The sequence below is a fragment of the Pagrus pagrus genome (assembly GCF_965226575.1).
Source record: "Pagrus pagrus genome assembly, chromosome: 21".
NCBI lineage: Eukaryota > Metazoa > Chordata > Actinopteri > Spariformes > Sparidae > Pagrus > Pagrus pagrus.
In genome coordinates this window covers 1891009-1917176 of record NC_140208.1, presented here as the reverse complement: position 1 = coordinate 1917176, position 26168 = coordinate 1891009, and the positions used below count along the sequence as shown (strand labels likewise).

The following is a 26168-nucleotide window of genomic DNA, read 5'->3' as shown; positions in this document are numbered from 1 at the left end:
TTATTCAATTGGACAGATGTGCGCATAATTGCCATTTCCAGAAGCCCACAGGCCTGGGTACACAGGCTCAGTGAAGCTGGAGTCAAAGGTGTAAAGGTGTCTCAGGGAGTTCATGGAGACTCTGTAGAAGGACAGAGTGCCACCTTCATGGTCCAGAAACACCCCAATTTTGTTGACACCTTCGTTGGGAAGAGTATCACTCCACACGTGACCATTATGCCATGCCTTGAGTGTGGATACACCTGTTTTATATGTGCTTTTGCCAAAAGACCATGATATTAAATTACATCCAATCTCAGCGTCATGACCTTTTCCTTTTCGTCCAACTCCCTTGTACGCAGCAAGTACATAAACAGAATCATTCGAACCGTTACTCCACTCTACCTCCCAGTAATGGTGCCCAGTCAACCCCTCTTTGCACAACACCTGCGTAAGACTGTCAAACCTCTCTGGGTGATTAGGATAATCCAGCCAGCTATCACATGTTGCCTTCTTGTTGTCCTCTGATAGATGGAGCCAGCCGTTTGCTGTGTTTGGGTCCAGGGTGAGATCACAGGCGTCTGATGGAGAGACCAAAACAAAATGTGTGATGAATCATTCTGATGGATAACAACAGGTTTCTTAAGGAGAGTAATTTATACAGCGTATTTATGACTCAGAGAAGAACAGTAAATGACTTACACCAGATCAAGCCTCTTTTGTCTGTGATTTCCCTCACAGGAGGGAGGGCAGGCTTTGAAAAATCCTCAGTGAGCAGTTTGCCGTCCTTGTAGTGGTAGATGGTTGCTCCTGTGTATTTTGTATTTTCAATGGCGGCGATGACGAAACGGAATCGGCGGCTGTTCTTCAGTGCTTTGGCAAGATGGTGGACACTTTTGGCTTTTTCTTTCATTTTGTCAAGAACTTCATCTGAGTAGTACCATGGGACTTCATTGGTACTTCTTTTCAGTGAATGCACGTAGTGGTCCATTGCATCCAGGCAGGGGTCAGTACTCTGCAGGGAGGTGAAGACGAAGCACAGAGCATCATCGACACCTGCAGCAAGAACCTCTCTGTCCAGCTCTGACTGATTTGGGACGATCTTTGTTCCCTCCATCATTTCCACACAGGACCTGATGACGTTGATTTCTCTCTCTTTATGATCCAGCCACTTCTCTAGTTTTTCATGACTGAATGGAGACTCCTTTCTGTCTTCAAAGAGTTTCTCTACTGAGCTCTGGTCTTCTTCACCTTCACGGATGGAGGGAAGTTTCTTCGCCATGGTCGTCTGGAGGTTAGATACGTAACGATCACAATAGCTTTTGAACTTGTTTAAGTCGTCTTGGATCTGTGGAAAATCCTCCACCACTGTGTCGTCCAGAGAATCATTGCATCTCATTTGTATTTTTCTTAAATCTTCGAGAGCGTCCTGCATCTTCCCCACCAATGCAACACTGATCTCTCCCTTCACCTTAGGTGCTTCAGGCTCTAAAAGCGTCAGAGGCGTCAGCCAGACCTCCAGAGGAACAGTATCTGTTCCTTTTTCTCTCAGCAGCTTTGGAAGCTCTACATAGGTCGTCACTGCCTCTACAAATGTTGCAGGGTTGCTTTTAAGAAGGAAGTCTCCGTAGAATTTGCAGGAGAATTTGTTGGTCAGGTTTTTTTCTTCATCAGTCAGCTTGATGTCAACATTACCACTAATATCAAATGAGGGGATCTTCTTGATCACAGCCTCCATGTGGCCCTGGATGTTCTGAACGCTGCTGGCTTCTAACTTCTCACTGTCAAACACAAAGAAAGCATCTGCCCCATAAAGGATTTTTGTGACAACATGTGTTGCCAGTCCCTCCTTGATGAGATCTTTCTGTTGGGCGTTAAGGGTTTCATTTTGAGTCACTGACAACTCTTTGAAGTGTGTGGTAGCTTTGTACTGACACGTCACTCTGCTCTGATTCTTGAATTTCTTCGTATCATTCAGATACTTGGCAGATCCTCCAACTTCAACCAGTCCACTCATGAAACTGGCCTTCAGAGAAGCTTTAATATCCAGCAGAGAGGACTTGGATTCAATGGAGTCAGATGCAGAAACTTCAAAGTTACTGGTTTCATGAGTCTCTTTACTTGTCTTCTCTTCTATTGTTTTTTTATCCCACAATTTCAAACCTAAAGAAATTGGAAAACATCAGTTGTGTCATAAAGCAGGAAATCACTGTGGACTTGGATCTTGGATCGGGCTTCATGATGTGGTCAAAGAATCATATTTCAATTATGACATGATTAGAGAGGTTAGAGAGAACGATCGATTTTGGGTCAGAATTACAATTTTCACTGAACAAACTATTAAAATCAGGATGACGTGACGTTTGTTGGGGTCCAAACAAACATGAATTAGTTCATCTGAGAACTAGATTTGTACTAGATAGTATATCTGTACTATTTACAGATATACTACTGTATATACAGTACTGTTTTAAATATAATATTAGTTTATATGTCAATGTCAAGACTTACCTGGGATCAGTTCATCTTTGCGGGCATCATAGAGCATTCCTAGGGTGAAAAGTCGACCCAGGGCAGCGATGTCCATGACGCCTGAGGTCATTTCTTCAATCTGTTCAAGAGACACCACAACCTTCAGGACTTCATTTACACTTAAAGCTGCTGTGATATGGTTTTTATTCAAATCAGTGTTAAATAGCTCTATATTCCAACAATAATCACTGTTATAGGGCTTATTGCTTATGTGTTATAGGAATTTCCGCGGTGAGGATCAATAAAGTCTTATCTCTTATCTTGATGTAAAACCAGGCGACCCAGGGTTCAAGTTACTCAGGAGCAAATAGGAGCTGAGCTCCAATTAAAACAGTAAAATTACACATATGTGTGGGTCATTAATACATGACCATCAACATTATTTTAATCACAAATTATGATTTTTTCAAAGTAATGTCTATTATTTTTTACATTATTGATATAAACGGTTTAAAAGAAGCATGTGGTGTGTGCACTGTCACACCTTTTCTGATTTAAAATAATTAACTGTTGTTGTGATCTACTTGACTCGATCGCTGCAAGCAGTGGGCTGCTGAGTATGTGTGAAAGTCATAGACATTAACCACGTATACAAGTGAAGTCACTAGTAACAGCAATATCCCAGACTCCCTTACACATCCAGTGATTTTAAGAGTTGTTGCATCATGAGGAGAAACTTTACGAACACTGAGAAACAGCTATTGCAAATTTTAAATTGTTGGTCCCTTCTTGTAAATTCGGCATTAAATGCACCACATTAAGATTGTTCCTCCCTTGTGAAAAGTGTCTGTTTGTCGCAGCATTGCTGTAAAAGCTGTGTGGTTTTCGTGTTTAAAGTGCATCCTGACTGCTTCTGTGTCTGAGGTGAGTCTTACCACCCAGCAGCTCTTTGAACACACTGTTTCTACTGGTTTTAGCATTTACACTAAATAAATGAACACATGACAGCAAACATGTCAAACTATACAAATCCAGTAAACATTAACTGGTAGGCTACTGCTTTGGGGGGAAAAGAAAGTGGAGAAAGTCACCAGACTCCCTTAAAAAACGCTCAATTTTAAGACTTGTTCATTAGAAGGATCTGAATAAACTTTGTGAAACGCTGTCTGCAACACATTCTTATATATTTTGGCTTACTTGTTCATTCAGCAAATATTTTACATGAATATATTTCTTTGTTTGTCTAATAAAACGTTGAATCCGTTCGCTCCAAGTCTAAACACAAATCTGTTTCTGTCCCCCATCAGCCCAGTTTGTTCTCACCTGGTGAAGTTGTGCAGATCAGCTGAGTCGTGTCTGAGTCTTCTTGACTTCCAACTGGAGCTGCTTGTCTGATGATTTCTGGTTCTGGGAGGCTACTTATATACTGTGAGATGCTCTTTTCCACCGACTCCTCCCATGACACACCTTGACCTATTATTTATTCATGTAACTGACTTCAGGATTGAGACGTGTAGTCAGGTGATAATGTTGAACTTAAGTGAACCCCAGTATGTGTGTTTTAACTGTATTCTTTGTGCACATACCCCTTCATAAATCTAGGTCTTAGTTACACAATCTCAAAACAATAAAACAGTCTCAAATAAAATGTGTTTTATAATCCTTTACATAGAAATGATAAGATTATACAGTACATCCTTTCACAAGCATTTTTTTTAACCTTAATTACTCCAAGAGGCTCTAACAGGTCAAACAGGCTGACAGGTGAGATGCGGCTCTTAGCACCAGGGATCACATAGAGGAGCTGTTAACACTTTTCATGTGTAAGAGAGGCGGCCGACTTTCCCTCACCTGATGATTGTCTTTTAATCGATCTCAGCCCAGTGAGCAAAGAGTGGTCTAGATCACGTCTTTTAGACATCATTTATGGACATCCAAGACGTCTAAAAGACGTCCTCTGGTGAGCCAGAATGAGTTTTTTATACGTCTTTATAGACGTTTATATATCGTTTATCGACTAATTCTTGCTGTCAGTGGACGTCTAGATTATGGCCTGACTGGATGTCTTTTCGCAACGTCATTTATCGACTAATTCTGGCTGTCAATGGACGTCCAGATCATGGCCTGGCCATGTCAATAGTCAGGCCATAATCTAGACATCCACTGACATCCAGAATTAGTTGAGAATAGATGTTCATACTGGCTATGATTCTGACTGGCATCAGTCATGGCTGTACTCAAGGTTTAGGTGCATGGAAAACACTACTCTGACACTACTTTGGTGCAGAGGTGGTCCCAACGGGATAGCAGAAGTGTTTCCACAGAAATAAAGACACACGTACAGGAACACATCACTATAAGGACATTACAAAGTCCGATTCTATAGAACTGGGACTGGTGTTTTCCCCGTGTTTGAATAGTTGTTGATTAACTGCTAAGATAACCTATGATTTATCATCTGTGTATTTTAACTGAGGGAACATTACTCATACCAGGAAGTTTAAAATAAATTAAGTGGTTGTCGTTACGTTAAAACCAATTTTACAGCTCTGACACGATAAAAAGCAAATTACTAAAATATAATAATAATAATAAAAGTTTAACTAGATTATAATGACAGTAAATTGTATGTTTGCACAAAAACAAGCGGTGTGACAGCAACATGATTCACTGGAAAGGCCAGAACTCAGTGGTTAGGATATTAAGACCTCTGCTCTTCCTCCTCTGCAGGCTGAGGATCGTCATCATGAACTTCAGGATACTCTGTAACTTCTGCAGCAGGACAGAAGACTGACAACGGAAAACCAGAAGAAGAGGAGAGTGAGGAAGAAGTAGAACAAGTATTCAATGAACTGAAATTTAGTAAGTTTATGTACAGAAATGTTTTTATGTTCATCAGTGTAATATTTGCCCAAAACACAGAGTTTAGTGATTAGTTTCCTGTCCCTGAGGGGCCACCGTAGCTTCTGGAGCTTCTCCAACACCTTCAGAAAATCTAATTAAATCTAGAGCCTCAGTGCTAGATGCTGCTACGTACTCCAAATACTACACACTGGAGCTTTAAGAGACTTGAAGCCAGAATGAAAGTTTTTTATACGTCTTTTCTGGACGTTGTATAGACGTTTATATATCATTTATCGACTAATTCTGGCTGTCAGTGGACGTCTAGATTATGGCCTGACTATTGACATGGCCGGGCCATGATCTGGACGTCCATTGACAGCCAGAATTAGTCGATAAATGACGTTGAGAAAAGACATCCACATTATTACATCCACATCCACATTATTAAATAACTATTTAATAATGTGTTCCCAGAAATGCCGTTTTCACCAGAACGACTTTATATTCATATTTCCAGCAGTGTGAGAGTAAAGGTAACCAACTCATCTCCTGAAGATGACATGATGATTAAATGAACTGACATTAGTCTAAATGATGGCCAAATATTACACTGATGAACATAAAAACATTTATGTACATAAATTGACTAAATTTCAGTTCATTGAATGCTTGTTCTACTTCTTCCTCACTCTCCTCTTCTTCTGGTTTTCCGTTGTCTGTCTTCTGTCCTGCTGCAGAAGTTACAGAGTATCCTGAAGTTCATGATGACGATCCTCAGCCTGCAGAGGAGGAAGAGCAGAGGTCTTAATATCCTAACCCCTGAGTTCTGGCCTTGGCAGTGAATCATGTTGCTGTCACACCGCTTGTTTTTGTGCAAACATACAATTTACTGTCATTATAATCTAGTTAAACTTTTATTATTATTATTATTATATTTTAGTAATTTGCTTTATATCGTGTCAAAAAATGTAAAATTCGTTTTAACGTAACGACAACCACCTAAATTATTTTAAACTTCCTGGTATGAGTAATGTTCCCTCAGTTAAAATACACAGATGATAAATCATAGGTTATCTGATTTAGCAGTTAATCAACAACTATTCAAACACGGGGGAAAAAGTCCCAGTTCTATAGAATCGGACTTTGTAATGTCTTTATAGTGATGTGTCCCTGTACGTGTGTCTTCATTTCTATGGAAACACTTCTGCTATCCCATTGGGACCACCTCTGCACCAAAGTAGTGTCAGAGTAGTGTTTTCCATGCACCTAAACCTTGAGTACAGCCATGACTGATGCTGAAATAAACCCTCTTTGCTTAGAACAATGATTCGACTTCTGACCCTCTGAATCCTCAAACCTCTCTGATTATTTCCAGGTTTACTTCACAATATTAGAGACTTTTAATGTGGTCTCGTCTCAGACTTGAGAATGAAACAGAACAAAGAGCAGCTCTGCAGGCAGATAATAATGAATAGGGTAATATTTGTACATGTAAAAGTGTGTAACTGTATGCTGGTATTGATGTCTAACACATTGACTACAATAAATCTTATTAGGTTGACTATATTTCCATTATCTCCACTAACTAGTGGTTGAAGTTGTTGACTAGTTGGCAGATCCCTTAGAGCACTGTGTTTACCAGCTCTAAAATCTATTGTTTCAATAACAGCAATGTGAATATATTTTAAATCTGCATTTGTATCAGAATACACATGGAGGATACCCAGTCCTGTAAGAGAATATAAAAACCTTGTAAAAGGAGGATTTGTATGAATCTGTCTTGGCCTCTGGAAAAGTTGTTTGGTAGGATGTATTGTTCACTACTTGTTTGAGTTTAACAGGAAACATATTTTTTTTTAACTTCCTGGTATGAGTAATGTTCCTATAGTTAAAATGCACAGATGTAAAATCATAGGTTATCTGATTAAGTTGTTAATCAACAACTATTCAAACACGGAAAAAACACCAGTCCCAGTCCCATGGAATTGGCCTCGGACTTTGTAATGTCTTTATAGTGATGTGTCCCTGTACCTGTGTCTTTATTTCTGTGGAAACACTTCTGCTATTTTATCGACACAGCACCTTTCATATCACAAAATGATTGTTGTCATCTCTGCATTCATCTCATGGGAGGAGTCAGCAGAATAAAGTATCTGACAGGATATAAGTAACCTCACAGCCCCACTGATCATCACAAGCTCCAGTTGGACGTCAAGAAGACTCTCACACAACTCAGCTGATCTACTCAACTTCACCAGGTGAGGACAAACTGAGCGGCAGAGACAGAAGGTGACACAACAGATGTGTTACATGATACAGCTGCATTTACACAGTTAACTTGTGAGCTGAGTGGTCCTGCTTCAAACAGTGTACATGAAGTATTGAAGTCTGTGGTCACTTGTTTAACATTTCTTAACAGGTGGAAGAAATGGCCTCAGAGAACAAGGCAGCTCCTTTCGCAGGTCGATCTTTCACTCCAGGAGAGGTCTATGATGTGCAGAAACATGAACTGTGCTCAAGTAAGTTTTGACTAAAACAGTGTTATTAAATATGTCTGCCTGTCACAGCTCTGTTTTCAAGAAATCAGTTTCCAGTGTCAACCTATTTAACATTATTCCACATCATTCATTACAAGTTCTTTGTAACTATAATGTAGTTGTGACCATTTATTAGAGAACTACTAATTTATTTTATTTTATTTTAGTACTTGCATGAAATATTGGTGGCTGATCAATGAGAAAACTGAATTGTCATCATTGCGGAATTTCTGCTAAAAAAATACGTCCCTCCATCTGAATGAATCGGCTCTAATTCAGTGAAAACACCATTTTTATTGACAGTTAATTTGTTACTGAAGAACCTGAGGAGTGAGATAAGCAGAGCGGAGTCAAAAATAGACTGGAAATAACTCTCCTCCAACCATCAGAATGATAATTCTGATATTCTGATGCTTCATTCAGAATAATAACACATTTTGTTTTGATCTCCCAATCAGTTGGTGGTGACATCACCCTGGACCCAGAAACAGCAAACTACCAGCTCACGCTGTCTGAGGGAAACAAAACGGCAACTCATGGAGCATGGCAGAGATATGATCCACGCCCAGAGAGGTTTGATAAACACCCTCAAGTGTTTGCCAAAGATGCTCTGCAAGGGATCCATTACTGGGAGGTAGAATGGAGTGATAGTCCTAATGAATCTGTGTATGTAGGTGTGGCATATGGTGGAATTGACAGAAAATCTGAGAATTCAGACAGCATGTTTGGAAATAACAGCATCTCGTGGATTTTTGGCCAATATTCTAATCCTTCTATGTCAAAGCCTGTAATCAGTGCATGGCACAATGGCAAAGTGTGGCAAGGTACTTTTCCCTCTGATGGCTGCAAGAGAGTTGGGGTGCTTCTTGACTGGCACAGTGGCACTTTGTCCTTCTCCAAAGTCTCAGGAGACAAAAGGATTGCCCTGTACAGCTTCAGAACCAAATTCACTGAGCCTGTGTACCCATGCTTTTGGGTTAATCAATGTGGCAATTATGTGGCCTTGCGTCCAGTCAGCTAAGAGCAGTGACAACGATGTGGTAAATCCCTGGTCTGTTAACAGGAATATGGGTTCACATTGAGAGAACATCTTAGCTTGAGCATGCTTCACAAATTCATGAAATGCATTAAAACCCAGAGGGACCAGGATACCTGATGTCAGTAAAGTTACTGCGTATGTAATGTTGTCTGTACTGGTACATGTTGATTCTCTGCACAGCCTTCTGCACTTGCTTCACTGTCAGTTTAAACTGTAATTGCTCGTTACTTTCTAATGTTATTCCTGATACGTACAGACGAGAGCTTAAATCAATACATAATGTCAACATTATTGTGTTTAAATAGAAACTCGCAGCACGTTTAAAAAAAAGATGAATTGATTATGTTTATGTTGATTATGTTGGGATATGAGGTTGCTTAAGTGCATATTGTTTGACTCAGCATTTGTTATGTTTCTTTAATGTTTCAGTATTCAGTTATTAACAACATAATAATTAGAAAACAAACAGAATCATTTGTTTCTCTCAAGTTTGAACCTTTACTCGGATCTCGTTCAATCAATGACTTCTTGTTGAATGACTGTTGGAGGAGAGCTTCACTGTGTAACACCACTTTGTTGATTTTTATGGAGCTGAATCAATGTCAGATTCCTGTGAAACTTAAACACCTGTTGAACATGTTCACTCTCTTCATGAGCAAAAGACTCATTTCAATAAAATGAAGACCTGAGTCTACCATCGTGTGATATTTTACTCACTGTGTATCCTAAAGTTGACTGTACTAAAGGTTATAAGCTTCATTATTTGAGACATTAGCATGTTTCAATGCATAAAATGATGATGGAACATAAATCATCAGAGGACATTATACAGCGTGTATCTATGGAGACAGAGTAAAGAAATATCTGCTAAACTGATTTTAGCATGAAGGCTACTGCCGTCTGTTGCTACATTTTGACATCCTTTAACATTTGGACGACCCATCCGGCTGTTGTAAGGTTATAAGCTTTATCATTTATAATATAAAAACATATTTTAAAATATAACTACTACAATATAGTACACTCACAGTGTCATAAGAACACTGTGAGAGGATTGTAATACTTGTTGAGCCTCCACATGTATTGTAAGATGAAGGCTGTTGTCAAATGTTGACGTGATTCAACACTTTGGACGACCCGACAAGAAAGTGGAAGCTAGTTAGCTCAGCTTGCTAATGTTAGCACTGATGTGGAGGATAAGTGTAAAAAGTGATAAATATTATGAGGAGTTGAATGATATATATAAATATATGTGTATATATATATGTATGTATGTATATTTATATATATATATTTATATTTATATATATATATGTATATATAGTCTGTTCTATACAGTCTCTGTTACACATACAGACATTATTATTATAATAATAATAATAATAATAATAATAATAATAATAATACATTTAGGACTTCTCTGATGATGTTTCATATTTATGAAGAAATGTAGAAAATTCTCTGTCACAATCTGCAACAGATGACTTGCTTATTAAAGTGTCAAAACCAGCCTGGCCTAATAGTAATAATCACCAGCTGTTGTTGTGACACATATTTCAGGACTTTTTTATGTTAGTATGTCCGGTTAACAACAGAGTCTGCAGTATGGGTGGTGAGGGATTTACCGTACTCTCAGAATGACTCATTTTAAAAGGTCAAACTGGAGGAACTCTCACTCTATAAACTGTGAGGTCTGTTTTTTTCAATGAGGCAACTTCAAGATTCCTGAAAAACCTGAACAATTAATTAAAAGGTCGGATTAACTTCTACTCAAATGCATAAACTATGAAATAATCTCTAATAAAGTGTCACCTTCACAATCACAACAGCAGAAGTATCCAATGAAGTAACCAGTCAGATTTAACATTATCAAATAGAAGATGAATCATATTAGCTTGAGCAATTTCTTTACTTAAATTCAAGACATCTTTTTGTATTAAATGAATGTGTCAGCCTATCACAGAGAGTCGAGGATCTCTTTACTTCTGGACGACCAGATCAGACGACCTCAAAAAGAAGCCGAGTCAACAGCTTTGGTTAGAATGTACATAATACACTCCAGTTTTATTTGAGCTTTTATATTTTTTTGGTTTAAATCACAAACAGTTCACAGAAAAAGTACAGAAATGAGTTCAAATGACAAAAGATTCCTTTCTAAGGTCAGCACAAATCAAAGGTCGAAAAACAAAAAGGACGAACATCCAAAAATCATCAACATCACCGTGCTCACACCTTTTATACCTTCACACCTCAACAACAACCGTAGCACAGCTCATTCCTCTCAACAGACAACATCATCATCATCATATGTAAAACAGGATCTAGCATATGAACACATCAGGAGAGTCTCAGCAGCCCTGTTCATTTTGGGTGAACAGGCCACAGGACGGTGTCAGTTGGTGCAGCAGCCGTAGATCAACAAGTCAAACCACAAACTCATCTATCGGCTGGTGAAGGCAGCGGCATCATCAACACGTCCGTTAGACTTCCTGCTGTCCAGGGGTCAGGGCAGAGGACAGTCGGTCACAGGACATATATTTCCATCTGACTTCAAGATTCCCCTCGTAGTCTATAAAGATGATTATCTTTAAAATGCGTCATGAAGAAGAAAAGAAACATGCTAAATGAAACAATATGCACTTTAGCTATAAAGTTATAATCAACAAGTATCTGATATACCAATCAATGAAAGTCTAAACCAAACCAGTATGAGAACAGTAATCAATTAGTGCTTAATAAGACATTCATTGAACTTTAGGTCAGGTCAGATTCCTCTTTTACTCTGAAAAGACAATTCTTTAAAACATAATGCACAAAGAAAAAGAAACAACTGTTAATCAAACAATCATTTTATATCCTAAGGTAATCGACAGGATTAAAAACATTTTACATGAGCTTCTATTTTAACAAACTGCAATGACTAACCAGCTGTGTTTCAGTATAAGCTTTGTCTCTTTAAGTGTCAGGAATTATAGAAAGTCATAATTTAAAAAATATGTGCGATGCAACAAGCAGCTAATTAAAAAAACCTGACTGTGAAGCACAAAAGTGCGAAAAATCAAAAGGAACTGATGCATAGAAAATCACATACACGTCACATCGTCAGCCATCCTGTTTCCTCCCCAGTTCATTTAAACATGTGTTAAGTACGTGTTTAAGCGTGTTTTAAGATTTAAATGTGAACACGTATCCCTGTTAAAACTAATATTGATAACATGTAGACAAATAATTTTTAAAAGGTGCAGAATTAAAAGTAAAAACATTATTCTGATTGTGAAAGTTAATTTTATAAAGTTTGTCAGGTCCAAAGTGATTGTTTTGTTTATCTCTTTGTCAGAATACCGACAGTTGGTTTCAGCCTCTAACAGGTTTGTCAGCCAATAGAAAAGCTCCGTTGGAATCATCCCCGTAGAACGACATTATAATATGGGGCGCCGATTGTAAAGTTGCGCATGCTAAAATAAACAGCAACTTTTCCACACATTTAGCACCAAACCCCATTAAAAAAACGTATGTGCATTTTTTTATATAGCTTTTGACCAGATTTACAGCAATATTTGTGAACTTTGTGATATTTACTTCTCTTGTAAAAATATAATGTCAATGTTAAATCTAAATGTTAAATCTAAATCTAAATGTTAAATCTTAAATCTAAATGTTAAATGTTAAATCTAAATCTAAATGTTAAATATTAAATCTAAATGTTAAATGTTAAATCTAAATCTAAATGTTAAATATTAAATCTAAATGTTAACTGTTAAGTATAAATATAAATGTTAAATCTAAATCTAAATGTTAAATATTGAATCTAAATGTTAAATCTAAATCTAAATGTTAAATATAAATATAAATGTTAAATTTAAATCTAAATGTTAAATTTAAATATAAATGTTAAATATAAGAATAAATATAAATGTTAAATATAAATCTAAATGTTAAATTTAAATATAAATGTTAAATATAAATCTAAATGTTAAATGTTAAATTTAAATATTAATGTTAAATATAAATCTAAATCTAAATGTTAAATCTAAATATAAATCTAAATGTTAAATCTAAATATAAATCTAAATGTTAAATCTAAATGCTAAATGTTAAATCTAAATGTTACATCTAAATCTAAATGTTAAATCTAAATGTTAAATCTAAATGTCATGGGTGAAACTAAATATTTAGCTAATATGCAAATTCACACTGCCTGTCACAGGAAGTACCAAAAAAAAGTGGAAAAAGTGCTGTCTATTTTAGCATGCGCAACTTTACAATTGGTGCCCCATATTATAAAACAGACATCTGTAAAACTGTTGACACCAAGAACTGCAAACGATTTCTATCATGAATGTTTGATCCATGGTGGTTTTATATTTGTGAAACTTTTGAAACTCTACCGCACATATTCAGCGGTCTGCATAACCAGGAGGTAAAATTTTTTGTCGTATCTACAAGGCAAGCAATTCTCATTGGTTTGAATGGGCGCCATCTTTGCATCTGGTCTCTGGTTATTATATAAATCTATGGGGCAGATGATTGGAACAACAGCAGTGTTGGGGGTGAAGGGGGAGATGGATGACTCGTTTAGTGACTGAATCTTATCAATAAGACCTTTAACAGGCCGAGAATCTAGCACGTCTGTCATGGCTCTTATTCAATTGGACAGATGTGCGCATAATTGTAATATTCATGCGCCCACAGGCCTGGGTACACAGGCTCAGTGAAGCTGGAGTCAAAAGTGTAAAGGTGTCTCAGGGAGTTCATGGAGACTCTGTAGAAGGACAGAGTGCCACCTTCATGGTCGAGAAACACCCCAACTTTGTTGACACCTTCGGGGGGAATAGGAGCAGGATACATGTCATTGTTATGCCATGCCTTGAGTGTGGATACACCTGTTTTATATGTGCTTTTGCCAAAAGACCATGATATTGAATTACATCCCAGCTCAGCGTCATGACCTTTTCCTTTTCGCGCTACTCCCTTGTACGTAGCAAGTACATAAACAGAATCATACGAACCGTTACTCAACTCTACCTCCCAGTAATGGTGCCCGGTCAACCCCTCTTTGCACAACACCTGAGTAAGACTGTCAAACCTCTCTGGGTGATCAGGATAATACAGCCAGCTATCACATGTTGCCTTCTTGTTGTCCTCTGATAGATGGAGGTAGCCGTTTGCTGTGTTTGGGTCCAGGGTGAGATCACAGGCGTCTGATGGAGAGACCAAAACAAAATGTGTGATGAATCATTCTGATGGATAACAACAGGTTTCTTAAGGAGAGTAATTTATACAGCGTATTTATGACTCAGAGAAGCACAGTAAATGACTTACACCAGATCAAATCTCTCTTGTCTGTGATGTTCCTCACAGGAGGGAGGGCAGGCTTTGAAAAGTCCTCAGTGACCAGTTTGCCGTCCTTGTATTGGTAGATGGTTGCTCCTGTGTAATTCTTATTATCAATGGCGGCTACAAGGAAACGGAATCGGCGGCTGTTCTTCAGTGCTTTGGCAAGATGGTGGACACTTTTGGCTTTTTCTCTCATTTTGTCAAGAACATCATCTGAGTAGCACCATGGGTCTTCATGGCTACATCCTCTTTCAAGTGAATGCACGTAGTGGTCCATCTCATCCAGGCAGGGGTCAGCACTCTGCAGGGAGGTGAAGACGAAGCACAGAGCATCATCGACACCTGCAGCAAGAACCTCTCTGTCCAGCGCTGACTGACTTTGGACGATCTTTGTTCCCTCCATCATTTCCACACAGGACCTGATGACGTTGATTTCTCTCTCTTTATGATCCAGCCACTGGTCTAGTTTTTCACGACTGAATGGAGACTCCTTTCTGTCATCAAGGAGTTTCTCTACTGAGCTCTCGTCTTCTTTACCTTCACGGATGACGGGAAATTTATCCCTCATGGTCTTCTTGAGCTTAGATGCATAACGACTACACCGTGTTTTAAAATCGCTTAACTCTTCTGGAATCTGTGGAAAATTCTGCACCACTGTGTCGTCCAGAGAATCGTTGCATCTCATTTCCATTTCCCTTAAATCTTCAAGAGCATCCTGCACCTTCCCCACTAATCCAATGCTGATCTCTCTCTTCAGCTCAGCTGCAGTAGGGTCATAATTCTTCAGAGGCGTCAGCCAGACCATCACTGGAACACTCTTCTCTTCATTTTCTCTCAGCAGCTTTGGAAGCTCTACATAGGTCTTCACTGCATCTTCAAATGTTGTAGGGTTTCTTTCAAGAATGAAGTCTCCGTAGAATTTGCAGGAGAATTCATTGGTCATCTTTTTTTCTTCATCAGTCAGCTTGAGGTCAACTTTACCCTCAAGATTAAATGAGGGGATCTTCTTGATCACAGCCTCCATGTGGCCCTGGATGTCCTGAACGCTGCTGGCTTCTAACTTCTCACTGTCAAACACAAAGAAAGCATCTGCCCCATAAAGGATTTTTGTGACTACATGTGTTGCTGTGTTCCTCTTGATGAAATCTTTCTGTTGGTTGATCATGGCTTCAAGTTGAGTCACTGACAACTCTTTGAAGTGTGTGGTAGCTTTGTACTGCAACGTCACTCTGCTCTGATTCTTGAATTCCTTCGTATCATTCAGATACTTGGCAGATCCTCCAACTTCAACCAGTCCACTCATGAAACTGGCCTTCAGAGAAGCTTCAATATCCAGCAGAGAGGACTTGGATTTAATGGAGTCAGATGCCTTTATATCAAATGAATTGTAAGGCTTAGGGTCATTAGTTATCTGCCCTTGGAGAGTTAAGCCTACAGAAAAAAGAAAGCATGAGTAATCTGTTAGAGCATGGACAGAAATTAAATATAACAAAATTACAAAAAGGATTTTTGCAGCTTCATTATGAAGGTATTCTTGGACCAAAACAACGGAGAACCTGTGACAGTAGAATTGATAGCTTTGCAGATAGCCACTGGTCTATCAGTGAAGTTTAAATGACGAACACAAATGCTTTCAACACAATCACACACTCGTCTCAAAACACATGAAGGCAAGGACAACATTTGCAAATAAGTATGAATGTTCTTTCTTGAAGCTTTTTCTCACACAAATAAGTCAATAACTGCTTGAATCTGCTGCTACGAGTCTCAAATACTTGTCGCTCTGATTGTCTGCTGGACAACAAGAGGGGAGGAGGCATTGCTATTGGCTGCTGTATTGTTTTGCAGTTATACATCATTCATTCATTCATTCATTCATTCATTTATTGCCAAAGACAATTCATGGCTACTTTTATTTTACTATAAAAGCAAAGCAGAAGCACCTCAAGTAAAAATTTAGAACATATTGTTAAGAAATAATAAATGCTGTACACTTCACATTTATTATTAAAGGACATTGTTCAAGTTATCTTTTTCTTTGTTTTTTTTAAATATTGTGATAAATATCGTACCGTGGACTTTATATGCTGATGATATCATACTGTGCGTTTCTGGTACCATTACATCCCTAGTGTTTAGTAGTGTTGTTGATTGATTCTGGTCTATATCTGGACATTTATACCAAGTAATCTACATATTGTGTTATAATATATTATAATGATATAATATGCAAAGTGACTGCCCTCTACAGGTTGAAACCTGGCTATTGCAGTTGAATTTTTCTATCAGCAGATCCTGATGCAGGCGACAGCTTTCATCACCAATCAACCCACCCTTCCTGCAACCCCCTATGAAACTAATGTCTCCAGACTCGGCAGACTGTAGAGAGTGTCAACGAAGAGTGGATAGAGCAATTATGATTATTATTATTATTATGATTATACTTTTTGTTTTATTAATATCCACATCTCACTTAGTAAAGCTGTTATTACCGTTGTGGCTGCAGTACCCCGTCCCTGCCTCACCCCCCTCTCTCTGCACTCAGGCGTCACTGCGTGACATCACCACTCTCTCTCTCCTTCTCAAATCAGATTAAATGCCTGATACACAAGCGAAAATCTTCAGTGAGAAATAAAAGGACAGGATAGATAGCATTAAATATTACACGAAATGTATTTGATAGTGACAAAGGAGAAAATTGAGCCCTGAGTTTGAGTCAAAAATAGTGTTGCTCAGCCCCACTCTCATGCAAACCAGGCTTCCAGCCAGAGAGCAGGAGAGCAGAGAGCATGAGTGGCAGAGCAGCACACACATTAAAAATTACACCAAAACCATGTCTTCACTTCACTAATCTCCGTCCCTGGTGTCTTTAGCACCAAAATAAAGGAATAACGAAAAATATCTGTTTTCGCTAATTAAGGACCAGCACCCATTCAGAGTCGGGATTCACAGAGCATCCCTGGTGACATGAAACAACAACAATAACCATCATACCTGCCAAGTTAAATTAATATATATTGTACTTTAAACTCACCCAACTCTTGACCTACTCCATGACCAACATTTGTTGACAAAAGCTTCAGTCAGTACAAAAAACACCATTTCTGAAAGAAATTAAGTTTGAATGTTTTTTGTGGCTGAAAGCATGCAGGCTGAAAAATGTACGGGATAGGAATAATGATAACAAAGATTTGAATATTCATACTAATGACACTGCAGTTGCAGCTCGCTGACTTCATGAACCAACACATGAACAGTTACAGTTGACATACAGTATTTATGGTTAAATCATTGAAAATGAGAACTTTCAGCCCTTCTGATAAGAGAAAAGTGGTTCTAGTCAATGTTCTCGTGGGGGAAACCTCCAGAAACTGTCTGGAGCATGAGCACACACACACACACACATACACACACACACACACACACACACACACACACACACACACACACACACAATGTGATTTCCCAGCAGTGATAGATTACATCAAAACATCGTTTGTTTTATTTTATTTTTCACTTCAGCCACTAGAGCAGATTGGCGAGTTGGGGCCTGTCACGCTATGAGACAGACAATGTTGATATCTGGAGGTATGTCATGGTAAGAGTCAGTAGAAGACCGAATCTGGCAGTATCTAATATGTCTGACCTTAAAGAAACAAAGATTACTGATTGAATGAAGTTTTTCACACAGCAATGAAGGTACACCTACTGATCAATGGAGAACTTTCCATGACCACAGAATTTCTGTTGAATAAATACGTGAGTAGCCGAAGAGCCATCGATCTGATACTTGCTGAATGAAACTGGATAGATAACATTAAATATTACACGAAATGTATTTGATAGTGACGAACGAGAAAATTGAGCCCTGAGTTTGAGTCAAAAATAGTGTTGCTCAGCCCCACTCTCGTGCAAACCAGGCTTCCAGTCAGAGAGCAGGGGAGCAGAGAGCATGAGTGGCAGAGCAGCACACACATTAAAAATGACACCAAAACCATGTCTTCACTTCACTAATCTCCCTCCCTGGTGTCTTCAGCACCAAAATAAAGGAATAACGAAAAATATCTGTTTTCACTAATTAAGGACCAGCCCCCATTCAGAGTCGGGATTCACAGAGCATCCCTGGTGACATGAAACAACAACAATAAATGTTGCTTGGTCATCGTTGTGTTGTTTTTGTCGTGTATATAAATGTAAATGTTTGGTTAAAATATGTCACTATTTAATGAAATGACTTCAAAGACAGGTAGAATGAAATATATTCTTAATATGAGTTTAGTTAAGACTTACGTGAGATCAGTTTATCTTCCAGAGCATCGTAGAGAGTTCCCAGGGTGAAAGTTCGACCCAGGGCAGCAACTTTAAGGGAATCTGAGCTGTCCATTTCTTCAACCTGTAGAGAAATGTTGTTAGTGAGCACATCGCCTTCTGTGCTGCATTTACACTGTTTATAACATGAGGAGTCAGCCTACAAGTCTACCCTGTAAATGCAGTACTTCCCTGTAAACGCAGTTTGATGCTGGTACTGTTACACAGACTGGAGAACTGAAAAAGTCTAAACAAAGTTTAAAGAAGTTTTTGTCTCCGTCCACCCAGTTTGTCCTCACCTGGTGAAAGGTGTGTAGATCAGCTGAGTTGTGAGAGTCTCCTCCCGCCATGACGTGAAGTCTTTCCACAGAAACGATGAAATATGAAGATAAAGACCTTCCAGGGGCTTTCTGTGTCAGGCATGTTTTATACTGCACATAGGAACCGAAAGTATTTGATACAACAACAAGAACAGTTTTCTTTGATTTTATCTCGTTCTTTCTCCTCCGAGCTTGTACTTGTACTAACCCGATGACCAAGGATAAATGTCAGGACTTGAGATGTTATCACTAAACCAGTCTGACTGGGTAAAAATTCAACAGTTGAACTCTGATTAGACATCAAAGATGTGATTTGATTGATTCATTGATGCCATCAGTGATGGCAGGTTTGAGTCTTTCGTAATAATGATGACACATCACTCCCATGTATGCCACATGTGTGTTAGGTGAATGTGTTTATAATTAGCTTGTGTTTCATTTATTTGCAGTTTTTCTTGAGTTGGTATTTGTTGCAAAAGAGATGAAGATGTTTCATTGGTTTGCATTTTCTTGTTTCTGTTTACATGCAGGCAGGTATTTCTGTCAGTACTGTGCCAACTTCCTTCAGAGTTCACAGCAAAACCATTGTGATTATGTGATCGCCAGACATCTTGGTGCTAAGCCTTACAAAGTCCACGACAGGGTCTCTGTACTCCTCCTCCTTATTGTCTGTGATGCAGCCAACGATGGAGGATTTACCTGAGAGCGTCTGCAGGTAGCATGCTCCTGAGTTGAAGCAGAAGTCAGAGGTGTAGAGGGGGATCAGAAACGATGACAGTGCGGTTCCTCAGGGTGTAAAGTAAAATCTATGACTGGTGCTGTGCAGAGACAGAAGCTTGCAGAAAGAGGAGGTCATGATGAGGTCATGCAGAGAAACATTAGCTTTTCTGGGAGGATAAATGTGTTATTTACGAGGATGCTGAGCTTTTAATATTCATCAAGCACATGGTGTTTCGAAAAGTACTTTAGGAACATGCACACAGAGGGCAACCATTTCCTGTTTATTAGCTTTAGAAACTGACAACAATTAGCTGATAATCAACCTGATCAACCGCGAGTCATCAATACTCACACATTATTAGCCTGTAAACCATTAATCAAACCAATAACTGATCACAGTCAATAAATGTGAGCAGTCAGCTCATGTTTCTGTGGCGGTGATAGAAGGTTGAGAAATAAACATACAGTACAATTTGAATGAAGCAGAAGCTCGCTGCGGTCTCTGAGAATAATATTACACCAAACTCAAAGAAATATGACATTTTAAAAAGTCCCTTCATGTTTGCAAAAACACATTACTCAAGAAACATCAGTCTCCACTACATTGGTTCAGTCCATCTTACTGCGCATGTGCAGAACGGATCCAGGAAGACAGCAGCAAAACGAAAACAAACGGCGCGAAGTGGCGAGAGAAGAAGAGGAGAGTATAGAAGAGAAAAGTAAAGAAAAGAGACAGATGAAAAGAAGCTGCCCCAGCCGAGCTGAAAAGAGGAGAAAGAAGGAGGAAAACAGAAAGCTGATCTCCAAGTTACAGAAAGTGACGACTGTCTCCACTGCGGCTGCGGCTGCGGCAGCATCAGCAGCAGCAGCAGCAGCAGCAGTAGCAGCGGCAGCAGCTAGCAACCCACACCTGGCAGGTACAACAACGACGACCTAGACACCTGTTGGGGAGGGTCCGTCGTGTAGAGATAAACTTTTCCCCCTATATCGATAAGTATTCCTTGAAGGCGGAAGCATATGAGTCATTTTGAAGTAAGCTTTGAATTTCGTTTCTATTTGCTACAGAGGCTGAGAAAACACCAGAAACTATGTAACTTAAGGAAGTTATTAACAACTACTACCCCCAAGATGGAGATACACTGTTCAATTTTAGGAACTGTATTCAAATCTAAATGAAATTAAAATTAACTTGTTAAGGATACAGTGTTTCAATGGGCCACATGCCAAGGCTCTTTTAATGATCAGTAGCTGGGATAGATAACTCTAAAAGGTCAAATATGACATTTCTAAAATGATATGGGTCAAAATCTTGATCAAAGATGTAAAGCCAGTGATTTATACAATTGCATTCAATGTTCAGACCTTAAAGCTCTGACTTAGCTGCTGGGACTTCACTTGTAAAATAGATTATAAAAATGACCCACGGTACATTTTTTACATCTGCAGCAATGTCAGTTCAAAATGTTATCAATTGATGCGTGTCCCTGAATACATGTTTTGTAGTAAGAGCTAACAGAGAGAAACTTTTTCTATCTTGGTAGGTGTTGACGTAACTGTCTGTGTCTTCCTGTTTCCGTTAGTGTGACGAGCTGAAATCCATGCAGGATGCAATCATTGTATCCTGCATGGATGTTGCACTGTATCCTTAACAAGTTCATTTTAATTTCATTTAGATTTGAAAACAGCTTACTTACTTTATATGTTGAATATAAAGTAAAATAATCAGATGTGGCAGGCTTTGAGGGAGAAAATCAACTCTCTTTTAAAGGCTCAGTTTTATCACTAAAAACTGGCCACATTAGTTTTAACAATCATTACTTTAACTGAAGGAAATTCAAGTGCATATGGGGACTATATATCTTTTAGCAGGTTAATCCACATGTTGTGCTTTACTGCAGGACTTCTTGAACTGGAGTATTTTGCAGAGCCCGTTTCTTACAATAAGTGGTCCGTTCATATTCTGACCAGGTTTGTGTTTCTCATTACATCCCCAAAGAGCTCAGCTGCCTGAAAATTTGAGAAAATCTGAGAGAGGGTTCAACATATTGACAGCTGAGCCCAACCTGTTGCCTTCAGTCGAAGGACAGCTTGACAGGCAAGCGCAAAAATCAATCTTTTTATATTTAATGAATTAAAGATGATGCACTGACCTCACCTGCCTGTCCTTGCATTCCCAAAAACACTTAATTTCCTTGTTAAAGTCCAACTATTTGAGTGTTGTCTCAGCTCCAGAGATGAAAAGGTTGCAGCTTTCTACTTTTCACCAACTGGCTTGAAGGGATCAGACACGTTGGCAGGACAACACCATACTGGGTATCCAGTGTGGTAGAGGAGGGGTCAGCTATAATGAAACAAATACAGAAACACAGGCTTGGTTTTAAAGTCAACTTCAACTTATTTTAGTGCCTCTCTGCTCTTTTGATATTCTCACTTCTGAGACGTCAGATGAGAGCGAGACAGAAAGTCTCAGGCCTGTCAGACTGCTTTACACTCTTCTGTCTGATGAAGTCCTCGTCTGTTGGAAAGTGACAGGACCGTTTCTGTCTTTTTGTTTTACTGGATAATGGCTGATGTATTATCTGGGTCAGAATTTTCCAACTGAAGCAAACCGAGCAGCAACCTCCGGACCTGAAAACCACAGTTCCTCTTCTTCTTCTTCTTCTTCTTCTTCTTCTTCGAAGGGCCACTTGAGGTTTGGTCACTTTGACTAATTTCCCTGCTCATGACACCTCGTTTGCTTAAAGTTATGCAGAATTAAGGACGTGGCGGCAGCGTGACCTCTCTGCTCGGCCTCGCCTCTGATTCCAGTCAGATCTCCACCTCTGCAGTGTTCCTAGTGTTCGTGCCTTTGGAGAATAATATGGCTTACTGTTGCTTATTTGGACTAATAGACCGGAGCGGAGGTACAGACGCCGTTTGATGAGTCAACCTCCAGGACCGCCTGGGCAGAGCCTGGAGCCTCTGGAGAAATAAACACCCAGAACTGAGGAGAGCTCAGAGTTTGTTTTATGAAGTTTTGGGGTTAATTAGTAGATGTATCTTCACTCTCGCTTCTCAACCTGTCTGCAGCAACGAGCCTTGTAATGTGTATGTACAGAGAGGAGGAGGGGAGAAGAAAAGACTGCAGGATAACAGAAACACACCCTCGGTGCTGGTTATCGCTCACTATCACACAGCTAATGTGCTGTAAGGTATTCTGGCTGTTTTCAGCAAATAAACCCTCAGACTCACACGAGTAGCTTGAATCAACACAGACGATCCCTCCATCAACTCATTGAGCCTTAGCTAGCTCGGTAGCTTCCAGCAAACTTGCTTAACAGACTAGGCTCACTTCAGCTCCCAGATGCTCCTGTTTTTGATTAGCTGTGAGTTGGGCGGAGTCAGGAACTGGCGAGATGGCGACAGCCGCTCCTGCCGACTTTGAGCTTCATCCTGGCTCTTCAGAAACCTTGATGGTGACGTCATGGCGGCTCTGTCCGCTACTTTTACAGTCAGTTGTGCAACCAACCGGAGTGAAAGTCTCACACGCTCCATCAGAAGTTAGAGAACAAACTGTGTTTCAGAATGTGATAAAAAAAAACTACAGATTTTGCTTTCATCCGTCCATCAGCAGCGAGCGTGCTCTGTGCTCCTGAGCTGGGACTTTCCTAATGGACCAGCAGCTGCAGCTCTGAACATTACTGACGGGTCAAACACAAACCAACACCACGCGTACAGCATCGCTCAGGCTGCAAACACGCAGCTGCCGGTGTCAACCTTCAGAACAGGAGAAGTGAATTATTTAAATCTTATTCTCTTCTTCCAAACTAGTTTAAAAGGAGTGAAGTTCGGTCTTCACATGTGATCTTCCTCACAGATCATCCTCGGAGAGAAAAGAGCTTCTTCAAAGCAAACTGAAGTGTTCCTGACTGACAGCGAACAGCAGATCAGTGCGCCGGCCTCTGATTCTTACCTTTCCAAAAATACACGAGTTCAGTGCGTCGTCAAAAACTCCTGATGTGGAAGTTAAATTATTTTTAGACTTTACTCAAACAAACACATGAAACAGCTGCTCAGTTACAGTGACAGGAGTATTTATAGTCACAGCCCTGCACACACACACACACACTTACAGTCACACACACACACACACACACACTCACACACACACACACACACACACACACACACACACACACACACACTTACAGTCACACACACACACACACACACACACACGCTCACGACACGGTTTCCTGCTCAGAAGTCTTATTGCAGTCGGCCTCAGACAGCCGTCTCACTGCTGATGGATGTGATCTGATCTGTCTGCTGCTCCCCGCGGCTCAGCCTAATCTGCACAACATTATTGCTTTGTTTGGAAAAGTTGATTACTGCTCCTCCGCTGGTGGTCGAGGGAACAGTGTGGCGCAGTCGGCAGCCAAATGTTCCTCCGAGTCTTCTGAAATCAACATGTACATGTTTGTCTTACCACTCTGCTGAACTTCATTCAGACATAAAAAGCCTTTTCTCCTCCTCTGCTCCGCGTAACATCAAGGGAACACTCGGATTTTGGACAAAGACCGTTTTTACCTCAGAAGATACTCGATTTGATGATCTCAGACTGCTGACGGGTCACATCAGATAAACTTCTACATCTCAAACTCAAACAGCTGAATATGTTGAGCCTCAAAAGACAGATATCACTGTTCCCAAACAATGTGACCGTCGCAGACCTTCGTCGTACAGTTGCAGTGTGTTTAGGAAAACTTTCTCAGTCTCTCAGTTGACTACATGTTGGTTCTTCTGATGAGGACGGTCTCCTGCAGAATGAGGACTGTGGATTTTATCAGTCATTACTTACAGTGAAAGCACATGAAGAGACGTCATGACCGTTACAACAAGAAACATCAAGACATCGTGGCCAAAGAACCGACTGTCTGAGACAGTTTCAATATGTGGAAGTGTTAACCACCGGATAGTTTCAACAAGACGTAAGGACAATTTCCAGCCGTGTTTGTAGCAACAGAACCAGATGTTTTGATGAGACGTCGAAAATATTTTCCAGCTATGTTCGGCCAACAAAATCGGACATTTTTAACAAGACTTTGAGACATTTTACAGCCAGGAATAAGAAAATCTGACATTTCAGACTAGCTGTCAGGACATTTTCCAGCTGTGATGGGGCAACAAACCAGATATTTTTGACGGGATGTGGAGACCTTGTACAGCTCACCTTGGTACGATTTCCAGTCGGACAAACCAGGAGGTTACAGACAAGACCTTGGTTCTTTTTCCTTTATTTCACATTCAAAGTTTCAACATACCTGTGGTTCACAGGTGTGAACCTTGCCAGCCTTTATTCAGGCTTTCTTTGGGTTGCTCCTCCAAGAGTTGATCCAAAACGCCTCCTGAACAGTTTTCTAGCTGTGTTATCCTTTCAGGACATTTGGTGCTCATAAATCTGGAAACGTTAGAACGTGCACACATCTGTACTCACCTGTAGTAGCTGATTTTCAGACACTGTATGGTCTCACACACACCGCAAACAATTCCCACTTCCCCCCGTCACACAAACACACACACATCATCAGTTATTGTCTATATGTGAGCTGCGCAGGGAAGCAATGAAAGAGTGTAATGATGCTACCTGACAGCCCATTAAACCGGAGAGAGATGAGGATGCAATTAGATTGTCATCCACGCTGGAGTTACCGCCGACAAAACAGATGGAAGGAGCGAGAGGAGCGAGAGGAGCGAGGGTTTATTTCTGGAGGGTGAGGAGTCTTTTCAGGGTGAGCGGCTGATTTCTGGGCCGACATTTGACACGACATCAGGTGATAGAGAGACGACGATGTGATCAGCTGAGTCGTCAGCTGCTGAGCTAAAAGCACCGGCTGAAGATAAAGTTTCCATCGAGGGAGAAAGAAAGTAGCTTCTTCTTCTTCAGACGTTTCATCTTATGCAATAATCAACACGAGTGAGACTTCACTTTGAATGAAGCTGCAGATTTACTGGAGACACTCGCTGCTCGCTCCCAGAGGCAAACTCATGTGTTTAAAGTGTTTAGATGGTGGAGATGGTCTTCATCCAGACACGACAGATATTATGAGTTGAGTTGAGTTACACCTCCTGAAGCTCAGCATGAGGCTGTGAAGTCATGTTTCATCACATATCATTAAATGTGGCGGACCCTGCCACTTTTCTAGCTTCAAACAGTGTTCTGGGACCTTATTTTCCTCTGAGGACGGCTCGTTTATTCACTTACTTTGCTTTATTAGCTCATTCATCTTGTAAACATTAAAATTCTGAGTTTAAAGTTTTCTTCTCCAAAGCTACATACTGCTCCTTTAACTGTTCGTGTGACTGTTGCCGCTGTAGAGGAAGTTATAACTGTCACAATCATTGGGTGTAAAGTAAACCAGTCGTGGAAGAAATACTTAGATAGTCGAGTGAAACACTGAAATACTTAAATAAATGTATGTAAGTATTATCAGACTAAAGTTGCTGTTTTTGTCATTAAGTCTGGTGGCTTTGGAGAAAACGATAAACGGCTTCAGTTTCAAGTAAAGTGGTGAAAATATTGTAAATATGGTGAAAACCTACTCAGTAAAATGTTTTCACATTAAAGGAACA

The 26168-nt window shown here is 39.8% G+C and overlaps 1 protein-coding gene and 1 long non-coding RNA gene across 2 annotated transcripts; one reads left to right on the top strand and one right to left on the bottom strand.

Moving 5' to 3' along the window:
* On the bottom strand, positions 1-23021 carry LOC311250162 (uncharacterized protein; the record flags this gene model as incomplete). Its single annotated transcript, XM_084341736.1, has 9 exons — positions 1-560; positions 682-2142; positions 2491-2590; positions 13537-14072; positions 14194-15639; positions 18499-18601; positions 19465-19562; positions 22166-22272; positions 22888-23021. The coding sequence occupies 9 exons, from the start codon at positions 23019-23021 to the stop codon at positions 1-3; spliced, it is 4545 nt and encodes a 1514-aa protein (XP_084197862.1).
* Positions 7499-8619, top strand: LOC311250441. Its single transcript, XR_014621284.1, has 3 exons — positions 7499-7553; positions 7715-7814; positions 8291-8619. It is a non-coding gene; the product is annotated as an uncharacterized lncRNA (long non-coding RNA).
* Positions 23022-26168: the final 3147 nt, after the last annotated feature.